General features: G+C 42.6%; 3 protein-coding genes and 1 long non-coding RNA gene across 6 annotated transcripts in view; 2 read left to right on the forward strand and 2 right to left on the reverse strand.

Moving 5' to 3' along the window:
- The window catches only part of LOC311250729 (myoferlin-like), a 33541-nt gene extending 31666 nt beyond the window's left edge, over positions 1 to 1875 (reverse strand). The window contains exon 1 of the mRNA XM_084342717.1: positions 1792 to 1875. Coding sequence (XP_084198843.1) covers positions 1792 to 1829 — 38 coding nt within the window. The 5' untranslated portion in view covers positions 1830 to 1875. The remainder of the gene's footprint in view (positions 1 to 1791) is intronic.
- LOC311250730 (cilia- and flagella-associated protein 337) lies at positions 1 to 16694 on the forward strand. 3 transcript variants are annotated; one of them, XM_084342720.1, is made up of 19 exons: positions 1 to 240; positions 1413 to 1659; positions 1741 to 1887; positions 2893 to 3015; positions 3135 to 3306; positions 3397 to 3443; positions 3536 to 3673; positions 3793 to 3981; positions 4761 to 4952; positions 5041 to 5508; positions 5617 to 5766; positions 8750 to 8934; positions 9468 to 9607; positions 10248 to 10396; positions 10482 to 10693; positions 13236 to 13387; positions 14060 to 14112; positions 14246 to 14373; positions 16109 to 16694. In XM_084342720.1, exons 1-18 carry the CDS (start codon positions 170 to 172, stop codon positions 14333 to 14335), a joined length of 2925 nt encoding a protein of 974 aa, XP_084198846.1. In that variant the 5' UTR covers positions 1 to 169; the 3' UTR covers positions 14336 to 14373; positions 16109 to 16694. The 3 variants fall into 3 exon arrangements, with proteins under 3 accessions (XP_084198846.1, XP_084198845.1, XP_084198844.1); XM_084342719.1 differs by lacking the exons at positions 1 to 240; positions 1413 to 1659; positions 1741 to 1887 and having other exon boundaries at positions 2931 to 3015; positions 13236 to 13366; XM_084342718.1 differs by lacking the exons at positions 1 to 240; positions 1413 to 1659; positions 1741 to 1887; positions 16109 to 16694 and adding an exon at positions 15876 to 15995 and having other exon boundaries at positions 2931 to 3015.
- On the reverse strand, positions 6672 to 10578 carry LOC311250733. Its single transcript, XR_014621313.1, has 3 exons — positions 10457 to 10578; positions 8748 to 8911; positions 6672 to 6933 (listed from the first exon to the last, which is right to left on the reverse strand). It is a non-coding gene; the product is annotated as an uncharacterized lncRNA (long non-coding RNA).
- Positions 16147 to 25697, forward strand: part of fam20a (FAM20A golgi associated secretory pathway pseudokinase) — a 12826-nt gene continuing 3275 nt past the window's right edge. The window contains exons 1-7 of the mRNA XM_084342721.1: positions 16147 to 16229; positions 17833 to 18124; positions 18348 to 19034; positions 21141 to 21334; positions 21925 to 21975; positions 23561 to 23639; positions 23927 to 24019. Coding sequence (XP_084198847.1) covers positions 18661 to 19034; positions 21141 to 21334; positions 21925 to 21975; positions 23561 to 23639; positions 23927 to 24019 — 791 coding nt within the window. The 5' untranslated portion in view covers positions 16147 to 16229; positions 17833 to 18124; positions 18348 to 18660. The remainder of the gene's footprint in view (positions 16230 to 17832; positions 18125 to 18347; positions 19035 to 21140; positions 21335 to 21924; positions 21976 to 23560; positions 23640 to 23926; positions 24020 to 25697) is intronic.

Here is a 25697-nt window from a genome sequence, read left to right on the forward strand (position 1 = left end):
ATGGAAACAAACTCAGAGACTCAGCGCTTTTGAGGGGAACTTGTGGTTGCTGCATCTTTGCTTGTCACCAGGATATGGTGAAGAACTGGGACTGGATTAAATGTAGAATAGAAGGAGCAATGTGTGGCGTCTGGAAGGCTTTAAAGAGGAGTTTATTAAGGTAATCAGTATGGACACCTTAAGAAAGAACAGAAATCCATGGGCGTGTTATGAGAAAGAAGTGCCACACAGCCGGTTCTGGTGAGTTCTCTTGTCCTGACTTATCTTAATAAATATAACTGATCACTGTATATGACCTGTTCCTACATACAAAGGCCTGTGATATGTGTGCTGTACCTTATTGTCCATGGCTCCTTACGTTTTATAATCTCAAATATCCTCCTGTCGAATAAATAAAAACGTCTACACAGAGTGAAAGAAATATGCTCTTTTCAGTCTTCATCCATCCGCCCACACGTCCGTCCTTCCATAACATTAAAAGAAACGATGTGAAGTCTTCTATGCATTTCACATTTGTACCCACACAGCTTCACCAGCTCTTTCAGATACAGCAGCCTTTTGCTCCACTCCATTTTCAGCAGACTAATGCACTTTTACCACTTAATTATTTTACGGTCCCATTAGCTTTGTTGGTTAATTGTGAGTAATTTGCACGATGTAAAGGACCGCTCATGTGTGTCCTGATGGATCTGGAAAAGAGCTCACAATGCTGAGAGACGGGTGACGTATTGTTGGAGCTCGAAGTCTCCCTGAGCAACAGGGCCACACAGGAGCTGCTGGTGGTCAGGGACACTTTGATCTGTTAAACACATCCCCTGAAACACTTATCACTTATTCCCTTCTTGCAATATTTACCAAGTGCTGTTCAGTTTACATATATTAAATGTATGTTTCAGATGAATACACATCATGCAGACTTCATAATGTTATATTAAACTTTTTTGGCTCAGCAGTGTGTTGGCTCAGTGCTGCCACTTGGGAGCGCTGCATTCATTCTGCATTCTGACCAGATGACGGTGACTGGATGGAATTACTTAACATTAAAAAGCTAAAATAAGTGATGCTACGACATGTAATTGTCCCTGATTGATCTTTGGCTTCAGTCCTACTCAGGCACAGCGTCTTAAATGGATGTTTTGATCACAATCCATCTGAGGAGCTGGTTGTAAAACTAAGATTAGCTCCTAACCTCAGATAAACTATAAAGAAAAATGAAAAATTCAGATGTTTTGGAAGGAAGTAGCAAGATCTGTAAATGTGGTGTACAAGAAGCCCCTTAAAGTGGCTCCTGGTGGCAGTCTTGACAGCAGAGACCATCTCGACCTGGTATGAGTTGAAAAACTTGAAAACATTTCTGCACAAATTAAGATTTTCCTTTTTCGATGATCACCGCTGTGTGCTTCCCTCTGCAGTGATCCAGCCTGTGGCGTCAGCCCTGCAGAGAAACTGAGCCCCGAGCACCTGCAGCTCCTGAGAAATGCATTCACCTGTCCAAAAGCTGGAGTACAGATGCACGAAAACAGGCTGAATAGAAGGAGTGGAAGGAACAGAGGAGGAGATGAGGAGCGTGGAATGAAAATGGAGGAGTTTCGGGAGGTTCTGAGGTCTGTGATAGGTCCGGATATTGAGGACACGTGGGTTGAGAGATTCTTCAGTGAGGTGAGGAGAAATTAAGTCTTTGTCGAAGTACTGATAAGAAAAGAAAATCACATTGTGAGTGTTTAACTGTGCTACATGCAGGTAGACATCACCTGTACTGGACAGGTGAAGTGGAAGCAGGTGTGTTCCTACCTGCTTCTGGAGTACACTGAGAGAGAGAGAGCCTCCATCCCCAGAGCGGCTCTCCTGGACTCCCAGCCACAGATCAGACACTGCTCTCACAACAAGGTAGATCCACCTGGATACACCTGGTCAAAATAGAAGGAATGGTGCTTCTTGGCAGGATGCTCAAGTGTCGAAACAATTACACTAAAATAACTACTGGGGTCACAAAAAAGAAAGAGCCCACTGTAATTTGGCACAGATTGTACCTGCTTGTGTCTACATTAACTACCTAGGGACAGCAGGTGGTGGCTAGTAGCTAAATCTCAAAGCATCTTCTATTTGTAAGTAGCCAAATTAGCTAGTGTATTTGCTGTTGGTCCTGACAAATAAATGCAATACAACAAAACATTCTTACACTAAAAACACCAAACCTGTATTTTACCTAACCCCAACCAACCCCAATTTCACTTAACATTATTAGCCGAAGAGCAACAGTGTTAGTCTACCCCCACAGTGCTTTGTAGGAAAAATGTGTTGTAATATTTTTAATTTTATGGCCCACATATTTACCTTGGTAGCATTATTCTCTTATCATTCTCACCAACTCCCAGGCAGAAGTACGCAGCAGAAAAGCTTTGCTAACACGCTAGCCCAAGCTAACGGCCTAGCAACGAACGGCGGCTAACGGTATAGCAATTATGCTACCTGGTGAGGGAAGCTAAAAGGGAGTAGCATAGGGTGTTGGTTGGGGTTCTGGAAAGGGAATTGCTGTATATCACTTTTTATAGTTGCTTCATGGCTTATCAGTGTTTGACAAACCCTTCACATGGGTTTAACAAAATGAACAACGTGTATATTTAAGTATAACACTTAAATCCTATCTAACTGCTTTTCCAATTGATAGTGAATAAAGGTACTAATGCTGTAATAAAGTAAATCTGTTAATCCACACAGATGCTGCAGGTAATTTTGGATTGGAGGTGTGGATTAACACATTTTTCTGTCTGCACTCTTTCTGTCAGTTTCTCGTCTATATTCTAGTTCTGCTTATGTTTTTTTCTAAAAGTAAGACTTTTATTACTCCGATGACCTTTTTTATTAATGACAGTTGAACTCATTCCTCTGCAGCGGGAGCCAACAGTGCGTGTGGTTGCTGTTTCCCATCCTCCTCCACTGCGCTATATTAGTGTCAGTAAAGGGGGTCAAATCACTGTCTGGAACAGCAGCCTACACATCCTCAAAAGTCTAGGGGTGAGTGACATCATGGTACTATTTATGGCATCCGTGGGGAAGTACAACACACACACACACACACACACACACACACACACACACACACACACACTTATATTTAATCCTCTTTAATCCAGCTTGCTGGAGACCCAACAGAGGAAGTGGCCAACACGAGGAGATTCAGAGGCTGGACCACTGATGCCGTCTCTATGGGCAATGTCCATAGGGTTGCCATAGCAACCGACTGCAGGGACTTGCACTTCGTCAACGTCTCCACAGCCAGTGTATTCGAGGATGTCCACCTGTTTGGTGAGCTTGATTACACTTGAGCTGGTCACTGATAAAAATCAATTGCTGTACAAAAATCTAAATGTTTCTTTGTCTCATCATTCCTCCAAGGGTTTCGTAGTGTCCCGACTGCTCTTTGTTACTGGCATGACATACAGGTAGGACCGGTTTTCTTTTGAAATGTTCTTTTAAAGCCAACAAATTCACTCTGAGAACAATCAATTCACCGCTTAAATCTGTGTGTGTCTAGTGTCCAGAGCGACCCTCCCTGCTGCTCCTGGGGGATGAGAAGGGTGGAGTCCATCTCATGTGGTTCCTGAACCCATTTAAAGGTCTTTTTAAGAATGTGTCAATGAAAGAGAGCAGCCCACAGAGGATCTTTGTCCCGGTAAGCTTGGCCTTGTATATTGAATTACTGAGCTCAGAGAAATGTATCTAACAGTGATGACATAGACTGATAACACTCCAATTTCACAAACAATACTGAAGCATTTATTGTGTTAACAGGACCTGGGTGAACACAGCGACATGGTCTCCTACCGCCACATCCCCAACATCCACCAGGGGCCAGTCAACAGAGTGATGTTTGAGCCCGACACCAACATCATCATGACCTCATCAGAAAGTGACACCACCTCTGTGGTTTTCATGAACATGACACTGAAGCAGGAGCCTTATATTTGGAAATTTAAGCAGGTAACTGACATCAAAGTGTAGTTTGCCTGATCTGTTATTGAATAGTTGGTTACCATGTATTCACATTTGTAAATATAAGTATACTATATTGTACCTTTTTCTTTGGGTTAGACTTGTATAATTATGGCCTCACATAATACTGTACTCAAGTGTGTTTTTATCCATCAGAAGTAAATTTCTCAACCCAATCTCATATCAAGAAGTGTAATAACTACATTGGCACACAGCTCAAATGTAGTAGTTTCACAATAATGGCTCTAATATTATAAGATACTGATCTGGTTTTCTGCCAATTCTTAACTGTTGTCTTGCCAACAAGTTGTTGTTATCCACTGTTGATGTGGAACGAGGTCAGATGGACATGTTTGGGTCACAGTACTCTGCTCTGGGTGACACTGACCTAACTGAAGGTTAAAAACATTTAAATTTCCAAGTAACTTTTTCTGAAGTTGACTCTCAGCCAGAGGCAGACGGTGCCACGGACTGTGGAGAAAAGAAGTAATGCTTTTGCACAAAACATTATTAAAGTGGGTGGTGGAGCTTCCTGTTATTCACAATAGCTTTTTTTTTCATCTAATTTTATACTCCAATTAACTGTCTGGACATTTTTAACAATAAACCCAACCTTAAAAACTCCCACACTAATGAGAGCTTACTATATGTGTATTTTTAGAAGTGGACATGCTTTATTTTTCCCAACACACAACTATAAAACACCAGTTTGTGTGCATTTATGTCTGCACAAAGCAACATATTCTGCTCCTTTTGTCTCATTTCAGGGAGCTAAATGTTTTGACTACAATGCCTCCCTGCAGCTGATGGTCACAGGAGGGTGTGACCGAGCAGTCCGACTATGGACCCCATTTGTGACCACATGTCCTGTGGCTACACTGTTGGGTCACCGCACCGCTGTACTGGATGTTGCAATCTACCGGGCTGTCGAGCAGATATTCAGCTACTCCAGAGATGCTGTGAGTCATTAAAGAAATGAAATCACAGTAGCTTATTGTTTTTCATATGAAATCATGTTGTTTACTAAAGTGATGTTTCCCTGGGCAGGAGCTGAGGGTTTGGGACATTTCCAGCCATCACTGTCTGAAAACCGTCCGCCTTCAGTTCCCCTGTCAGCAGCCAGGTCGAATCCCAGAACACGGCAACTTCCCCTTCCTGTTGCTGAGCCCTCCTCTTCCTGTGCAGTCTCATTTAGTGGTGGGATGCAAAGATTACCTCGCACTGCTCCGTCTGACTGAAACGACGAGAGGAGGAGGCGGATGGTTGACGGATGACGTGAGAGAACCTGGACCAAACATCCAACGTGGTCCCGCCCTCTCCTGTGCTCTGTACAACTCCACCCTGAGACAGGTGGTGACTGGACACGCCGACTCATCTGTGTCTTTGTGGGACGTGGAGACAGGCAGGAGGCGGCTTCAGATCTTAAACACTCATGGAGAAGAGGAACTCACCTGCATGGCCCTCGACTCCTCCCACAGAAGACTGATCACTGGGGCTCGCAATGGCACCATGAAGGTTAAAAATTACAGTAAATTCGTTGCAATCGATGTAAATATTTATTTCACATTTTATGAGAGACTTAAAAAGAGTGTGTTAATGAGAGGACATTCACTTCCTGAGCAGGTGTGGAACTTACTCAACGGCCTCAACTTGCACAAGCTGGAGCCAGTCACCGACTCTGAAGTCACTGGGTTGACCTGTCTCCACGACAACCAGCTGCTGGCTGTGGGGCGGAGTCAGCGGATCGTTCAGTATGATATTGCGGCTGCCAAGGTAAAATTAACTTTAGCCTTTAATTGCTGATCTACAGCAGTTTCACAGAGAGTAATTTAACTGGACTACTGTCACCGAGTGCAAGTCTGATCTGTTGCACCTGTAATCACACAGGTGATGTTATAGGGTGTCAGAGAACACCTGTTTGTCACTGCAACTAAGTTTGAAATGAATCCCCTGGAGGTCAGCAAAAACAAGATGATTACAACAAACTACTAATTCAACCCTGTGGTCCTCAACCTTTTGCCGTCATTGGTGTCCCCCCCAGCCTCATCCCAGTAGCATGCCAGACACATTGTAAAGGACTGTGACCGGGACTTCTAACTCACAACGTCTTGAAAGTGCCAAAATAGATTTTAAAAAACACATGTAAACACACACTTTGACTCTCATAAACACAATGAATACAATCTTTTTATCTAGGGTTCCCACAAGTCCTGGAAAACCTGAAAAACAGTTGACCAATTTTCCAGTCATGGAAAACACATTGAAAATGAGAGAAAAAGCAAAAGTCTAGAAAAGAGTGGGTACCCTGTTATTGTAATTAAATGTTTTTATTTTTGAAGAAGATACTGTGGTTGGAATTGTACAAAACACAGTAGGATCACAACCCCGAGCCTCCACACATGGCATGCATGAAAACAGAATAACGTAAAATACAACAGTTATATTAAAGTAAATAACAATTTACAAAATTAGAAATAAATAGGTGAGAACTTATAGAAATCTGTTTAAAGGCAAATTATATCACTGGCACAGGTAATGTAAAAGCTATTCCCTAGTCTCAATACATTTTGTTTTTTTATTTTATATATTTAATTCCTAAAACATTTGCAGTGTTACTATTTTGCTTTTTACAATGCATTGCTGCATCTTTTGGCACATGACAGCAACAAACTCAGTGGAATAGAATGAAACCATCAGCAGGACTGTGTATCATTTGGACCTGTTTCAAACCGGATAAAAAAATCCCACGAACACCAACTGACATCTGGATTTTGTCTTCATTGGGAATGGGTATAGTCGACCTTCATTCCCTGGAAAAATGACTTTGCAGTAGTCACAGGTATTTATCGGCTCCAGCTCCAGTTGGCAGTGATGGAAACATGACACTCCGGTGGACATGCAAATTTTCGCCCCTTTTCCAAGGCGATGCCGTGACGCACGCTGAAAGGACATTGGCGCGTGAATACATTTCCATCCATCTGTTCAAGCAGCGGTCAAACATTGATCAGTCAGCGTCAAGTTTGAAAGAGAGACTGTAAAAGTAAAAGATATAAAAAGAAACCACTGTGACATTGTCACTCCTGTGCAACTCTCAACAGAGATGAGAAAGAAGTGAGATGTGTCACTCAGAAAAAACTTTTTTTTTTTTTTTAAACTGCTCTGAAAGTCTATAGTCTGATAAATAGTCAGTCTGCTGCTTTCTACTCTTCCCTGTTTTTTGGCCTATTCTTGACACTGAACATTACACACCAGGCACTAAAGGCAAACCTGTCTACTGACAATGAGAAGGCAGGTTTACCTGCGTTTGAAAAACCTGCATATCCATGCTAATTTTGGTGTAAATATTGTATTAAAAACAGTGCCCCATAGGCCTACTAGTAGTCAACACCATCCCAGTGTACTTTACATATCAAAGTTGAAGTAGTGTGGAGAACAGTCAGTGTAATTTGGACATAGAAAATACCACAAACTAAAAGAAACAAAAATACCAGACATTCTTACATTTTTTATGAATGTCTGGTACGTGTAGATCGTTCATGCCACTGACAGATAACCGCAGCATGAAATACATAACAGACGTTTTTGATTGACAGGTGATTCTGGGAAGTGCCGCAATCACATTCACTAATGACCAAAAAGCTTAAATATGTCAAGATCTTAGCCTTCTCACTTGTGCTCGTCCACAACTTCTTCCCCAGATGTTGACTGCTGGATGATGAGTCCCACACAAACAGCTATCACCATAGTGACTAATCTGGTACAGACTTAAAAACACTGCATTTTTCTTAAGAACGCTGACAACAGTTTGAATTTTCACCTCAGAAAATATTTCCTGCAAAAGTAGCACAAAAGGTACCCAGCTAAAGTCAATAAGCCTGTCACGTCGTTCAACGAGACCTCTTATGTCTTTTTATTACGGCAACAAACATGTCTAGAAATTTTCAGAGCATAATAAACCACATCCACCTACACACTTATACATGCTGACACTCAGGTCTTAAGAAATAAAGATGAAGCATTGCCAGTGCCAGTACAAACACCAGTATGAAGTGAGGGTGCGCAGACGTACATATTCTCACCCCTCAAATTCTTGTGTTACACTTTACCCCTTTAACTGCCATCTGCCGTGCGGTCAGACTTACTCCCTGAAGAATACAGTTGTAACATTCAGTATTCATGCTTCTCCAGCAAATTCCCAGTCCTGCTCATAATGTTTCTCATTGTAAAGGCTCCTGTGTCAGCAGAGCCAGAATTTTCATTGTAAGGGAAATGAAAATGTGAGGACTGTTGTTCGGGAGCACGAAAAATATCAGCGAATGACGTGCATTACATGAACAAAAGCACCCGGGGAGATCAAAGAAGTCCACAGAAGACATCTGGGCTAGTATTCCGCTGACGTCCCCCACGCTGAGTTTCCAGCGCTTTTAAGAGCCGACCACAACACTGTAGCCCAGAGGTGTAAACAAAATCAGTAAACCAGAGAAGGAAATAGAGCCGCTCTCCACAAGGCAACACAAACAATTACATGTTATCCCGGACCATTTGTAAACTGTCACACAGGAGGAAGTGGTGCGAGTTTCACAATTTCAAGCAGCAAATTCATGCACACAGCAGAGCCTGAAGACAACATGACCCACTGTTTCTTGAGTTAAACTGCTGTTTTTCAGTCTGAATTTTTTAAATATCTGTGTGATTAATACCACAAGAAAACACTTGTAATTTAATATTTACATCTGTGTATTCATTGTACTTACAGGATTTATATGTCAGAGCGGACATGTCGTGGAAGTCCAGCAGCGTCCACAAATCCCACATCCTGGCTGTGAGTCAGTGCTCCGCTCTCGGGGTCGTTGCCACGGCGAGCCATGATGGAGAGGTCATTATCTGGAGGCTGGAGACGCAAGGACCCGTGCTCCATCTGCAGAGTCCGACACAGAGAGGGTGAGAAAACTTAAGTGAAGGTTCAGCACTGCTGTTGAGTTATCGTGCCAATATGAACTCATTTTCAGTCTGACAAACATCGTCTCCTTGCTTCATCCATCACCATTGTGATAATATAGAAGCCACTGAACAGATGTGAGGAAACTGCAATCATTGTTTTACGAAGTGTTCCTGAGCCCATCCAACCCGCCTCAGATCCTTTATACATTCATGTGTTTCACAAAGCAGTGAACCTCGCCCCATCCTTTCTACTGTCCCCTGTTAATTGGTATCACCTCAAACCAATTAACATGTTTACCTGTGTTACCCTGGTCTGCAAGTGTTCTTGGGCAAGATACTGAACCCCAAACTGCTGCTGATGTGCTGGTCGGCACCATGCATGGCAGCCACCGCCATCAGTGTATGAATGTATTAATTACTGTAAGTCGCTTTGGACAAAAGCGTCGGCTAAATGCCCTAAAATGTAAATGTAAAATGTAAATATAATCATTGTTAATATCTAGTATTTTTTTCTTCTGCTTGTGTAAATCTAGAGTGGTGCCCCCCGTGGACAGCCTTCTGTTCCTGCAGCATCGAGCTGGCAGCAGAAAGCTGAGAAACAGAGGTGTCCTCGTCTCATCTCAGGCCGGCTGTCTCTGCTTTTGGAGCATCACTGGACAGACGCACACTTACGGTGAGTGGGACAGAGAGAGGAGGGGGGGATGCAGAGAGTATTTTTCAGAGGAAACGCATCTAAAATTAATAGACATCAAGTCTCACAGTATGAGGGAGGTAGAAGCACCGAAGTGTACGAGCAGTTGACAAGCAGAGATGGATTTACAAACAGCCCGAGCTGTGACAGTCAGACTGAACTGTTGACTTGGCCTCCTGCCTGTACCATTCCTGGCAGCCCACAACTATGTCTTTTTCCAGATCCCATCTGTGTTTAGTGGTGTGGGATTCATGCACTGTGACCGCTGCATATGTGTACGCGCATGCATGGGTCTATGAGCGAGCCAGGGTGCATTTATGTGAGTGTCTGTATCTTTCTATATATGCATATTTCTAGCAGAGAGGAATTTGAGAGCGTGACATAATAGGGAGATGTGTGACATAACAGAAACCTTTAAAGAGTAGCAATTTGTCTCAGAGGTACATTTGTCATTTAGGTCAAGACTGTTTTAAAATTTGCACTGAGTCAGATTGTAAATAGATTCCCTCACATGCAACTTTGAGCGAAACAGTTGTTCCCCCTGTAGACCTGCGTTAAACCAGACCTACAGAGACTATTGTTAAAATGATAAGCAATTCTGTTTTTTTCCTCCCTATTCCAGGCCAGTTCTTCGCTCCAGAGCAGACAGATGAGTGTGTGCTGACCCTGAGTTCAGATCAGCCTAAAAACACCATCCTGGTCTCTGGAGACACAGCAGGCTGGCTTCAGATCTGGGACATCTGTCACTTTGCACTAGACATCCAAAACCAGGTGAGGATGTGTGTGCACTGTAGTGTATGTAGTAAATGTGTACTGTACAGTCCCATATACCTGTGGGCTTCTCTTTTTTACGCAGCCAGTTTTTGAGCGGCCTCCTCTGCTGCAGTGCTGGAAGGCTCATCAGAGAGCATTAGTGAGTGTGGAAGTCCTCGAGGTGGCTGACAGATTGTTCGTCTTCACAGCCTCAGCTGACGGCTCTGTTGGACTGTGGACAAAAGATGGAGATCATGTGGGTTCTTTCAGGCAGGAAGTGATGTGGAATATCACTGAGCCAGCTACTTACCAGAGGTGAGGTTGATCAGCTCCTCTCTGTCGCACGATAGCATGAGTCAAATAATAGGAAACATGAAAATCAGTCACAGTGGCAGCTTAGAAATGGCAGTGCATCCATGACCAACTTGATTTAAAGGAACAGTCCAGGCCCAAAATACAAATTCATGTGTGTCCTCCGTAGGCCGTAGAGATGTCTGCCTTCTCTTAGATATAATTGAACGAGATGGCTTTCGCCTTTGATGCTCGAAGCACCTAAAAAAGCATTTTAGAATCTCAACAGCAATGTCTCTTTACAGAAATCATGACCCGGTTACTCAAAATAATCCACAGACCTTGTTGTTAGCAGTTTCATGGAGGAACTAAACCTGGCAGCCATATCACTGTGCAGAAAGAAGGTTTAGTTTGGTAGAGAAAAAATAGTTCCGTTAAATTCAAGAGAAGGCAGACATCCATCCGGATGATGTCTCCAAAGCTCAGCAACCCAGATGGATAAATAGCACTTTAGGTAAGGGGAAACATGTATTTTTGATTTTGAGGTGAACGGTCTCTTTAAATTTGTGACACAAAATCACATTAGTGGGGGAAAAAATGCCAAAATCTGAACAAAAGTTTATTTTCTGGAAGATTTGGTGAACCCACTAAGAGTTAACAGATTGACTCTGTGTCGCTCAGTGGTGTGCTGACTCTTCCATTGGAAGCCATAAATGCTAAAAATGACTGCGCACATGCTGCCTGTGAAGCATATTGGATGATACAGCCCAAAAATTTGAGGATGACCTGTGTAAACATGGCAGCCTTTTTGAAATGATATCACTCAGCTCTGCCAACACATAGTAGAGTGTACGGGACAGGTCCAAACAAATAATGATGTCAATACTGAGCCCTGATTGGTTTGTGCCAAATCTAATATAGAGAATGTACGTCATGGTTTAGAACCTCCTCCAAAAGAAACTTCCCTCGTTGTTTCCACAGACATTTGAGTCTTGAATAGAAACTTCAGTTTGGTTAAAGGTCATAAACTCTGGCTTGGACGAGGCCCTCTGCTGTGTGCCTGACTATATTTCTGCCACATGTTGGGTAAAGGAAAGAACACTCCTAATTTAAGAAGATGAAGTGAAAAACAGAGTCAGCACTTGCTTCAGTACATAAATACACGTCTGCATGCAGGTGTATGTATTCATATATATTTAACGTTATGGTTTAACGCTTGCGAAGATATGCTGCTGATGGCTGCTTGTGGTCTCTTAATTGAGACGTACCACATAGAGAACTGTATTGAAATTCAAATGATAGGTTATGGTGATTTAGTGCACGTGTGTGTTTAAGGAAGAGAGAGAAAAAGTGAGTGGTATAGAGGTACAGTATTTTGTATCGTCTGCATCAATTTCTTTCTGTCTGTCACTGCCTTTATGGCTAATGTTAGCATTCAACCACTTCCTAGCTAACATTACCTTTTGATAGTATTACCCTATGTGATAGGAAAGTCATAAATCAATTCTTAAATATCAATGCACATCTTGGACACATTTATTTGGAAGTGAAACGCACTGGATGTACTCAAACAGTAACATTAGCTAGGAGGTGGCTGAATGCTAACGTTAGCTAACGGGCAATTAAATATGTTGTTTTTTCTTGAAATATGGCCCAATGTCCCACAAGATTTTTACTATCTGTCATTTTTTTCAGTTGCTGATCAATCAGGAAGCTGTGAAATGATAACAGTTTGTCAAATTGTCCTACATTTATATATGACTTTCAGCTATCGCAGCATTTGAGCCTCCCACCCTGGCAGAAGAAAATGGCCACTGTCTGAATTTGGTCAATGAAATTTGATGCAGACATTCATGGCGAAGCTCATGAATTCTAATAGCTTTGTTCATCCCTTAATGAGATTCCCATCCGCCTTAGCTGCACTTTGTGTTTGCTGTTAATTAGCAGACTAAGATAATCAGCATAGTAAACTTCAACATGCTGCTAAAGTAAAGCCTCACAGAGCTGCTAGCATGGCTGCAGTCTCTCTACCAAGAAGTAGATACTGTACATTATCAAATGTTTCATTTAACATAAACAAAACATCCCAAATTTCCACAAAGAGGCTGCCAAACATTCTTTCAAACCATAATCGGTATGAAATTGCGTACTGAGCTACTATTAGCTTGTATATACATGAAGTTGAGCTCTAGCATGTGTTGAAATTATTATCAGTCAGTTTTAATTTACTAAAAAAAGCAGACCAAAAATGCATAACAAGCTCATACACACACACACACACACACACACACACAAAGGGAAAACAGAGTGCTCAAGACCAGGCCAACTACACCACAGAACTGGGGAACAGCTACAGCTCTGGTTTAAATCAAATCTAACAACAAAAACACACACAGATATTGGACTCTGACAAAACATCATCCAACAGAGATCACGAATCTAAGTCCTGTCTACTTCAGTGACATGAACAAAATTGGGAAACCTGTCTAATCTAATGTCAACAGCTTTGTGTTTGCACAAGTGAATTGCCTTCAGCGACGAGCAATATCTTTTCTGACATTCATAGGAAGAAACTGTCAGAAGGCACAGAGGAGGAGAGGACTGAGAGTGACGACGCGGGGGTCAGAGAGGTCAAAAGTCAAGTGACTGACCCCAACAACAGGGGTCAAACTTCACAGAAAGAATGCTGCTCTGAAGGTAACCATTCAGCGCAAACAGGTGTGGAGGTGCTGCACACACATACGCACACACACACACACACACACACACAGATGGCCTCTCCCTGACCCAGGCCATCTCCAACCACTGTGCACCAGGACTGTCCCTTCCAATAATTACCACTTTCGTCAGAATCCTACTCGTGTGTGTGTGTGTGTGTGTGTGTGTGTGTGTGTGTGTGTGTGTGTGTGTGTGTGTGCGTGTGTGTGCGTGTGTGTGTGTGTGTGTGTGTGTGTGTGGATACTGTAGGAAAGGGTTTGTACATACAGGTCAGGATGGCCTTCCAAGCTAATTAAACCCGATACTCTGATTAAATCATGGCCAATTTCACCTCGTTATGAAGACAAGAGTCAGAGCATTCTTCGCATTCTCCTCCCCTCAAATCTGGAGCTCAGCTCAGGAACATTTGGGCAATGTTCTGCTCCAGAGACACAAGCCAGATTAGGAAAAAAAAATTAAGTGCAAAAATGCTCAAGGTTTTTGTGTGTGTATATGTGTGTTGTGTGTGTATCCGCAAGACATTTCCTACATTTTCCTTTCACTGTCTGCCCATAACTCAGAACCTGCCAAAATAAGCGATTAACTGTGCTTTTTCAGCAACCACACCCAGGCAGGCAGTTACACACACACACACACACACTAGCTAACATTGTCTCCTGTCATCCACTTCAGCATCATCCATCAGACCACCAGAGAATGACCACGAGCAACCTCAGCAGCCCTTGGTAAACACAATCAGTAGCTGATGAGTGTAAACACTGTTGATGGTCACACCACTTGTAATTCTTATCTCAACTGTCTTCTGTACTTCCCTCAATGAATGCACATCCATCCAACCGTCATCTGTGTGTGTGTCAGTATCTGTGTGAGGACTCTTGCCAGAAGGTTGCTTTGTGTCATGAGAGCAGACATCTGTTTGATGACATCCGCCACGGCAATCACTGCTGATTGGATGTTTTTCGCCCCATCAGACTCTGATCCTACAGGTGAATTTTGTACTGATTACTGGATCCTGTCCCTTCTCTCCTCCTCCTGCACGCCTGATGAATACGTGATCTTTATGTTCTGTTAGTGCCCAGTGACTGCAATTACAAATATGTTTTTCATTGCAGTTTTGTTTTTATTGTGCTGTTCTTAAAAAATAATGCCAGAATCATGCAAATAAACTATACAAACTTAAAGGCATAGTTCAACATTTTGAGGAATGTGCTTATTTGCGGTCTTAACAACAGTTAGATGAGAGGTCAATACCACTCTCATGTTCGTGCGGTAATAATTAGGTTACTGCTAATTACCTTAGCTTAGCATAGAGACTGGAAGCCGGACAAACAGCTAGCAAGGAACCTCTAAAGCTCAGTCAGTGACATGTCATTTCTTGTTTGTTTAATCCATACAAAGTATGCGGTGTAAAAATGACAATTTGTGGTTTTACGGAGGTGATGTGCGAGACTAAAGTATGTCTTGGCAGAGCACATTGACTTCCTAGAGTCTTGTCATCACTGAGAGGTTATTAAGCAAAAAGCAGAGAGCCCTGAGGTGCTGGTAGGTGGATTTTGTTACAGTTGGATCGAGCCAGGCTCCCTCTGTTTCAAGTCTTAAACCTTGTATTACTCTTGGCAGGAATGCGAATAACCTAATTCCCAAAATGTTGAACAGTTCCTTAAACTATTTACCTATCTAACTGTAGTACAGAATGAAATGGGTAAACAAACTATTAGACTTACATGTAAACCTGTCTAAGGTAGCTTGCCTATTCAAAATAACATTTCCCACTAGTATGAAGGATGTTGCAACTTAAAGCAACAGAATTTAACTTTGAAGGGAGGACATGACACATCCCTCTTGTTACAAAAAATTATTTCAACTCCCTCTTGCTCAATTCAACACCCTTTTTTCTGCTAGTCTGACTTGGTCTGGTGTGAACATTAGCTTGTATTGGCGGACATCAGATACATATTGCTGTACAACAGTCATTTTGACTTGCTGCTCTGCTCTATTTAATTTTTAATGTATTATGTAAATACATCACGGCGGTATAGTTTTTTGTCGTCGGGGTAGTCTAGGTTTGAGCACACGCAGTAGCGGCCAGCAGAAAAGGACTGGTCAGCACACTTGACTATAAAAGGCTCGATCAATTCTTGGAGGAATGTGAGGGCGCAGTTCCACTTCCTTTTGTCCCACAACTGCGGCTGTGGCGCTCCACAGTCAGCCTGTAGGAACGTCCAAAATCACATGATTGATGGGAGTGGATAATGAAAGAGGAATAAAAGACAGAAGAGAGGAATTCTGCCTTCTATTTTAGATACATCTGATGAGAAAAATCAGATTTTCTTTTTCCTCCTTTTCTTGTTTTTTGTCTTCACTGCTCTAAATCTGAACTTGATCTAACCCTTTGTTGAGCTTCTTCATTTTCTCCCTGTTTCCCTCGCCTGTTTCCTCATCTCATATTGTGAATGTGCTGCCACACTGTGCCTTCTTTGTGGCCTAGATATGGAAGAGGCTTTTCCTGCCAATTCATGAGGAGTGACCACTGAGAGGTCAGACAGGAAGTTCAAAAGACTTCCCTCGATTCATCTCACCGCTTTAGATGTCTGTTGAAGGAAGAATGTCCCGATGTCGGTGCTCCACATTTATGAAAATTGTTTTCTGAAACCTGAAGCAAAAAAGTCTGTTCTTCATTTTCCTCTTTTTGTTTTTGTCTTACTCATATTCCTTTTCCAGGAGATGCCTTCTCAACTGAGGATTTACCTACAATCCCTGGTATCAGAGTTTAACTGGCTGCAAAAAGCTCAGCTCACAGCATCTGGAAGGAGAAGCGAACTTCCTCCCTGTCCTGTCAGACGTAAACGAAGATGCATGTGACATTTCCTCACATTCACACGTTTTACTTATCATCACAGTGCTGCTGAATTGCACAGATCAGTGATGCAAAGCCTACACGTCCTATTTTTACTTGTTGTCCTTCCACATTCGATTTTGTACGTATTTGCATGTGCTTGCCCGCTCATCCCTAAAAACCGGGTTATTTTAAGCACCAGTCTGGATGTTTTAGCGGGGGAGGAAGCAAGAGCAGTTCCCTTTTCTTGAGTTTGTGTCTTAGGGATAAATACAAACAGACACAGCTGGGACAAACAGAGCAAGTCATCTAGTCTGCACTTTTGCCCCTTCAGGCATCTGCACAGCATTACTCAAAGCTACCAAATGTGTTGTCAGATGGTTTGATATCAAGTGATAAAAATTTCAACCAAAAGATTGACATATTTTTGCCTTTTTTGTGATGTGGAATAAAACCTCAATGACATATTCATACATTTCTCAGTTTGTTGTCCCAGAGGGTCTATCAGGGCTTTTAGTTGTGGGATTTTCTGACGTTCTTTCCTTTTCAAAGTCAGTTTGAAAATAGAGTTTCAAGAGACCATGCACCACTGACAGAAACTTTATATGGAAAGCTCATTCAGTTGTGAAAAATGTGGCTCCTGCTTGTCTAAAAAGATATTTTTTGCATCATGCATTTGGGTCAAAAGAACAACAAGAACGTCCCTTTTTTGTTTATGTAGCTGTGGTCCCTGAAAAAACACCCACTTAGCCTCTCTCTGTGTGTGTGTGTGAAGCAAGAAAATGGCAGGTTAAAGGGACACTATGTAGTTTTGGAGATATTAAAACTCAGAATGTTGATATTAACAATATTATGGAGGTAATAATACAAACTCAGAAATATTTATCTTTTCCATAACTGAATAAACAAGCTGCTCCCCGAGGACAATAAGATCCCCAGAACACTGTTTGAAGCTAGAAAGGTGGCAGGGTCCGCCAAACATAAATAGAGTAAAACAGTATAAAACTGTGTTCTTTAAAGTCAGTGTGTTTATTCAGTCATGAAAACGAAGAGAGCTTGTTTATTTCGTTTGTTTAGGCATAAAATTAAACATTCTTCCCCAAAACTAGTGCACCTTTAAAGCTCTAATTTCCAACATCAGACCTCTTTCAGCCTGTTTACTCTTCAGAGAGGATAAAACACCCTGGAGAACAACCTCGCAGACCTTAATGCGTAATTTTGTCTGACACACACACACACACACACACACAGACAGACACAGACAGACACACACACACGCCCAAACAGACGACAGATGTTTCAAAATACCACAGTAACAACAGCGCAGATGCAGGCTGGGAAATGCCCTGTGAGATCTTCATTGCCTCAGTACAAAGCTGCTTAAGGCTTTTAGAGCCGAAACGGGCAACAAGCTGCGATCGTAACTTATACGCTGTGCGATTTCACAGGAATCACAGAGAGGGAGAGTAAAGAAAAGGTGGCCTGTGAGCGAGGGGATGTGTTATTTTTCCTCCCTGCGTGTTTCCTCACTTGAAGTTGTGCAAGAGCTTTTTTTTTTTTTCCTTTCCAGCGCTGCTTTTTCTGCTCTGAACTTTGCGTCTCTTTGTAGATCAGCGTGACAGTCAGAGAGAAAGTGAGGGATTCATGTGTGGGAACTGCAGCTGGAAGGAAAAGTGCAGCTGGGAATTTTTCGCCTGGGGCGAGACAGACTGGAGTTCTGTGGCGAAATAAGGCAGAGAAGAGAAAGGAGGGAGAGAAGAGGTAGAAAGAGATGACAGAGCAAAGAGGCTGACAGGAGAAGAGACAGTTTCTATGAGATGAAGGAGGAGCAATATTGGACTTTATTTAATGAGGTGGAGCGCGGAGGAGACTAGAAGATGACAGAGGGAAGGGATGTCAAGGCAAGTCACACACCCTTTTACACCAACACCTGTACATCTACACTTCTTCCTTGCTCTGCCTCTGAGTGTGTGTTTTCTCCGCCCTCCTCACGCTCACTCTCAGTCTACTTACCTGTCATTTGCTGATTGTGTACATACCTGCACACACAGTCTACACACACCCTCTCCACTCTCTCTCTCACACACACACACCCTCTCTCTCCCTCTCTCGTCCTCAGAGCAGCAGGTCCCTGGAAGCAGCCAAACTGTCAGTGACTGTTGCAAACACATGCTCGTTCTCAGCTCGGCTCTCTCTTCAGTCGCTGCCAAGGAAAGAGGAGGAGGAGGAGGAGGAGGAGGTGGAGGAAGAGAAGTGAGGCTGGAAGGAACAGACTGAAACACACAGAGAAGAGAAAGAGAGAGAGAGACTTGGACCAAACCTCTGACTGCTTACCTCTCGCCTGCGCTGTGTGAGAGACTGGAGGCAGCCGACAAGTGATGCGTCGCACATAGTCAGGACTTTCTTCAGCTTCAGCATATTTCCTCTCTCTGTTTCAATGATGAGGAGAGACCGTCTGTTCCTGGCCGCGACCCTCACAGCCATCTTCTCCGCTGACCTTTACTTCATCCTCCTGCCCAAGCTGCGGAGCGTGGGGCAAAGATCGGGCCACTTCTGCTCATGTGGTCCAGACGACAACCTCACCCTTCCCAGGCACGGCGGTCTTGCCACCCCGCAGCTCTCCAACTGGACTTCTTTGCCGCCCCTGGACATTACCACGTCTGAACCTGCAGACGGGGGCTCGAAGCTGGGGAGGCTGTTCGCTCACCCTCTGTACAACATCCAGACTCCAGTGCTGGGGCCGGAGGAGAGGCTGCTGCAGGTGGAGCAGCTGATGGAGTACTACAGGAGGAAGGTGTCACGCTGGGAAAGGTCAGTTTCAGATGTCATTCTTCTAAATTTGAAAAATGTAACATGTTGCTTGTTTTATCCACAGTTGCAATGATTTTGCAACCGCTGACAAGTTACTAAATGAGAAATTTCCCGGTGTTACTCAACTTTATTGTGAAAGAAGTTCTTTTTGGCTGACAGATCTCACTGTGAAAGCACATGTTCAAGGGGCAGGTTCACTGACATTGCGGCCAATCCTTCAGCAGACGCACACAAACACGCACACATGCACGCAAACACACTTGTGCATTTGCCCATGATAACAGATGTACACCCACAGACAGACGTCAGGATGTGTAGACTATTCCATGCGTCATAAAACTAAATGTCGAGTGGGCCGACGGTGGCAGAGAAACCCTCACAAACATGTCACTCCGAGAACTCGCGTCTGGAGCGCTCTCTTTTTAGGTAAACAAGGATTTAAAGCCGCTGAAGCCCATCTTAATCTGTGGGAGCCGAGGCTGTCTTGGCGCGTGGGGCCGTCTGTCTATCCCGACACTGTGCACTCCCTCTGAGAGATACAGACTTTGGGCTCTTATGGTGGAAAATAAGAAGAAATATGAGCAACGGATCTCCTCCGTCTGCTGCCTTGTACAGAAAAAAACAAAAAACAATGGATAGCCCAAAGGCGTGTTTAAGACTTGCAAAATCTTGCAACATCATCTCAACACTGCAACACCTAAAAGAGCTTTTTGACTGTTCAAATTAACAGTTCAGTTTGCTTGTTTATTAAAGTTAGTTTTGCGGGACATAATTACAATTCTTAAGTCTGAAATCATATCTTTCAGTGTAGGATGGTATTTAGAATTGTTGGTGTTAGAGACCATGTTTCCTAAATTCATTTAGGAAAAAATCCAATGTTATGACAGGGATTTAGTTATTACAGACCCATCCTAAGCGATGAATTTCCTATGTTAGGAATCCTAATTTCGGGATGGCATAGACCCTGTCCTAAGTTCAAAATATCTGCCAACACACACAGAAACACAGAAATATTATGATTGAAAAGCTACTCAGACCTTAACTGTTGGAGAAGCTAACACATACTTTAGCCAATTGCAGATGCTTGACGGGATGAGTGCTGATTGAGGACTGAAGTTTACAGTTCTAGTTAGGATTTTGTAAGATAAATGACTTGGTCTGAGCTAAGATATGACACATCTGTGAGGTAAGGAAATGGCTTTTGTATTAAGATGGGGCTTTCCCTATCTTTGAAATTTAAAATAGGTAGTTAAGGATTTTTCTGTGATGGGACCCCTAGTCATCCTGTATTTCTGTTTCTGGCTTCCTAGTGACTGCTGCAAGAAATTAACACAGAAGCATTATTCACTTCCTCTGAATCTGCACTCCGTGGTCTGCACTTGTATATTGTCTTGATTACCCTGATCTGTCACTTCAGCTCTGTAGGATGACAAACTCTTATTTATAGCCTCTCGCTGTATTATCTCGCCGCTTCATCCAGCCCATGACGGGTGTTTGTTTGGGTTGGGAGATGACCGTCCCACTCAGAGCGGTCAGCTCTGGCGATGTGGTGCACCCTCTCACCGCAGACATATTTGTTTTGGACTCAGGTTATTCTTGCTCAGGCTTTAAGTGTAGCAGAGAGCAGAGAAGGCTGTGGAAATTCAGAATTTTCTTACAAATTCTGCTCTTAGATAGAAATAAAACTGGGCTACAGGGGGTACATTGGCAAATAAAACAGTATGTATACCACGTTTATTTAATATCTGTGTCCTCATGTAGTTCCTCATATCCCCTTTTGTTTTGAACACATTCTTGAAAGACCTGCTGTGAAGAAAACCTGTTGAATGCACTTTGCCACAGATTTCTGGCACCAAGTACGCTCCAAATCTGTGGTCTTTCCAAAATAAAACACTGCCTTCACAAAATGTTGTTAGAAGTTTTGCCCAAGCAGTGGATTTCTTTTTTTTTTTTTACTTGGCAATCCAGGTTTAGCAGCACCACAGCCAGAGAGCACTAGTCTCTCTCAGTCGGCAACCTCATTGTTGTTTATGTAACACTCATTCAAAATGTATGAGCACTTTCACGTCCCGACTGTTAACCTCTGCTTGGCCTCTCACTCCCTAGGCATATGAAAGCCTATAGCGAGGCGGCAGCTGTGTCCAACGTCACTGTGACCGAACATGAAGTGACCTTTGACCCCGACGCAAGCTGGGTGAAGTTTCACCTAGGAATAAACCGCTTTGCTCTGTACTCCCGCGAAGACCCCGCCATCCCACAACTCCTCAAGGAGATGCAGAGCATGACGATCGTCAGCGCAGGTGATGGGTGAATAGTTGGGGTTTAAAGGAGACATATTATGCTCATTTTCAGGTTCATAATTTTGTTTTCGGTCACTACTAGAATAGGTTTACATGCTTTAGTGCTCAAAAAACACATCAGTTTTCTCATACTGTCGAGTGCAGCAGCTCTGTATTCCCCCTCTGTCTGAAACACTCTCTTTAAGTCCCCCCTCCCCTCCCGCATACACAGTCTGCTCTGATTGGTCAGCTCACACATGCCTGACCCAGCACTGCTAACAACAACAAAACTAGAATTACACCACCATGTCTTAAATCAAAATTAAGGCCACATTTCCTATAAATATCCTATATTACTCTAATTTCCCACTAGCTTTTAACATTTTAAATTTTGAGAAACTGAGAAGCAATAATCTGTTGTGCTGTAAAGTAAAAGAGCAGTTTTCTGACTTAGTGAACATTGTCCTCGATTGCAGAGCCTGTTAAAATGGTAATATTCTTGCCATGTGTGTTGTGGTGTTGAACTATTTGACATTGTTTTGCTACATGTAATCGTTTTATGGTGATAAATGTGTGCTAAGTTACAAGCTAACAAACATTATCTCCTACAGATTACACTCAAGATGAGAAAGCCCTGAAAGGAGCATGTGATTGTACCCAAGGTATGGTGCATTAACCGCTGAATCAAATGAGGCTTCTATATCTGTTCAGGGTTTTAAGTTCCTTATCTCATATTTTTTGTGTACAGCATGTAACAGCATGATTGTTCGATCTCTGACTGGCCCCCTTTGTTTATCTCCTTTTGTTCTTCTCTTTTCCTTTGCTGTGCTCAGTGGTACTGTCAGAGACAAACACACTGCTGCCTTTGTGATAGAGAGGATTTTGTTTGCATTTGGCACCAAAATTACGATTCGTCGGTCTGTATGAGACTCTTGCTCTGGGGCAGGAAAAAAAACAGGCGTTTGTTCGCGTTCAAAGGCAGCGCTCTTAATTAAATGTCTTCATGCTCTGAGGGAAGCCACCGTTTCCAGCGCTTCAACCTACAAGCCCGCCTCCACCTACTCTGTCTCCCAGCTATACCGCCGAGCAGCACGCAAGGCAAAGCTGCCAATGGACAAATGGATGACTGAAAAAGCTACTTTTGATAGATGTTATTGTAGCTACCAAGTGAATATGTAATGGCTGTAATGTAATTTTTCATGCAGAAATATAGAATTTAAAGGGGCGCTGTGTAGTTTTCGAAGAAGAAATCCAAACTCAGAATTATAATATTTACAATATTAATGAGGTAATAATATAATTTTTTTCCCATAACTGAATAAACAAGCTGTTCTCAGAGGAAAATACGGATCCCCAGAACACTGTTTGAAGCTAGAAAGGTGGCAGGGTCCACCACATATAAACAAAGTTAAACAGTATGAAGTTGTGTTGTCCTTTAAGGTCACTTTGTTTGTTTAATATCTCTCCCCCAAAGCTACATAGTGCACCTTTAAAGATCATTTGGCAAAATGAGCTCAGATTTTGGGGGATTTTCAGTCTTTCACGTTTGTTTGTTGTATATATATTTCTTGGAGCAATGCACGCTGCTCTTTCACACTTTCTGTGCTGTTTGTGCCTCACCAGCACAGCGAGGTGACTGACCACGCAAACATCATTTGCTGCCAAGAAGAAAAGCAACAAAACAATCCCGTCCCGCTGGTTTAAATTCCACCTCGAAAGATTTGCTCGTTATTTCAGTAACCAAAGAAAGACAGCGTTCAACGGCAACAAGGACTGTTTATGTTCCTCCTTCATTCATGTCCACAAAAAAGGCGTGATTGTAAACGTTGAAACGATTGTTAACTATTAATAACCCTGGAGTTTCACAGAGCGCAGCAGGGGGGAGGCGTGTGTGTGGTTAGCTCGGCCTACTGCTGTGACATAATATGCAGACAGACACAGAGAGAGGAACGCAAGTCTACTGAGAGAGCAGAGCGCAAGCTGTGTGACCAACCCCCAATTACTTTATCACAGGGAACAGGCAGATAGAGAAAATATTCCAGTTTGAGCTGGTCTCGGGAGCACTGAGCTAAAAAACCAAACATTGACTCAGTAAGCGGATGGTCAGAGTTTACCTGTCAAGCTTAGAAGTTGACATAAGTGTACGTTTCTGCATAACCTAAAGCAAACGTGTGATAAAAAGTTGATTCGTGTCAACTAGTACCTAACCATCTAATGTGTCCTTTTCTGTCCGTCTCCCTGCTCTAGTTGTGAAGCCCAGTGGACATCACCTGAAACTGGCTCTGAAGCTGCAAAACTTTGCTAAAGCTATGTTCAAACCAATGAGGTGAGGACCGAATCCACGGTCGATGAGCACCAAACATTATCATCTGACGTATTTTATGTCAGTGCCCAATATGCAAATTAAAAACATAAAGTTGGAGTCCATGAAATCTTTATAAAATGTTAGGTTACATAAGATTATATTACACTATGTTATCTCAGGGTATGTCCTGGGTTAATTTACGTCAGGCTAAATCATATAGTATATGACAGTATATGACATGTTGATTATATACTACAGACAGCTTGATCACTGTGTACGTCTTGTATGTGTATGTGTGTGTTTGTCAGGCAGCAGAGGGACGAGGAGACTCCAGAAGACTTCTTCTACTTTGTTGACTTCCAGAGACACAATGCAGAGATCGCTGCCTTCCACCTGGACAGGTGAAAAAGAGCCCTCCTCTAACGTTCTTTACAACTCCATTGTTTTCCTGTTCTACTGTCGTCTCTGTTACACTCTGTGGATTTATACGGCAGCGGTGCTTCTGGGTAATTTTAGGTTTTGTTGCACATCTGTCATTTTATTGCCCCCGGTTATGGTTCTGCTCCATACTGACGTGCTGCGAATGCTTATCTTTAGGCTCTGTATGTTAAAGGCACCATCTGTGATGCAAATGTAAAACTTAAAACAGCAAGTAGAAATGCAAGTAAAAAAAGCTATTAATAGTTTCTAATGGTGTTAAATTTTAAATTATGAACACTTGTAGGGATGTAGGCTGAAGCAGGGACGGCCATGTTGGTCTTTGGTCTAGGCTGAAATATCTCAACAATGAATGTATGGATTGCCTCCCAGAGGAATAATCCTGTTTTTTCCTCCAGCACTACCACAAGATTAAAGGAGTTCACCAGAAAATGAACATTCTGTCATTATCTACTCATCCTCATGCAGATGGAAAGTCAGGTGAAGTTTCATAGTCCACACAACATTTCTGGAGCTTCACAGCAAAACAGCATTTCAGCTTCTTGGGGCTTCCAGAGACTTGGAGATGGTCATATTTAAAAACAAGTCCCCTTCTACTTTACAAGTTTTGCAGTCTGCAAAACATTTCTGGAGCTTCACATCCAGAAATGTTTTGTGAACTACAAAACTTCACCCAACTTTCCCTCAGCATGGAGGTGAGTAGATAATGACTGAATTTTTATTTTGGGGGGAACTTATCCTTTAATATTTGTGGTTTTGAGTCAAATATCTCAATAATTATAGGATGGATTGCCGTTCATGGTAACTTTGGTAATTCACTGACCTTTTATTCAGTGTCAAATTCCTCCCAAACTAACAACATTCCCATCATCCTCAGCTGTACTTTGTGTTTAGTACTCGCAATTCTAAGCATACTAATACGCTTAAGGTAAATGGTGAACATGGTGAATATTGCCTGCTTTGCATCAACATGTTAGCGTGGTGACGCTAGCATTTAGCCCAAAGCACTGCTGTGCCAAAGTACAGCCTCAAACTGTCATGAGCATGGCTGTAAACTGTTAGTGTTGTTGAAATTTATATCGTAAGAAATCACGGATATGATCAAAAACATTCTTATTTATTGTGTCTCAGAGGAGCAATGATGAAATTAGATTGTAATCTTCAGAAACAGAGAGAAACACGCTTGTAGAAACACAACGTCGTCGAGCAGAAACTGAAAACAATCATCAACAAAAAGACATAAATTAAAATGACGGCTCCTGGTGCCAACACATGAACCACCAAGCCTACACAAAGATTACAACATGTGTGCCCAGCCCAGGATTTCCAAACTCGCTGATCAGCAGAAACCACAGACTGTGGACAAACACGAGAACACGCTCACGTCTGCGAGTAGTCGCACATTAGCTGAGGTGAGGTGATTCACTCTCATCTGAGCTAGACAGTATCATTAAGAAGCCACACACAACGATAAGTCATCACTTCACCACACAAACCAGGATAACTAGAGGAGTGGCACGTCAACAACTCTGTTCCACACGGTTGTAATTATACGTGGATCTGTTCGTATTTAAACATCTATTAGCTTTTAAAGTATTAACAGACAGACAGATCATGTCTCTGCTCTCTCCGATTTTTAAT

This window comes from Pagrus pagrus, assembly GCF_965226575.1.
Source record: "Pagrus pagrus genome assembly, chromosome: 21".
In the NCBI taxonomy this organism is placed as follows: Eukaryota; Metazoa; Chordata; class Actinopteri; order Spariformes; family Sparidae; genus Pagrus; species Pagrus pagrus.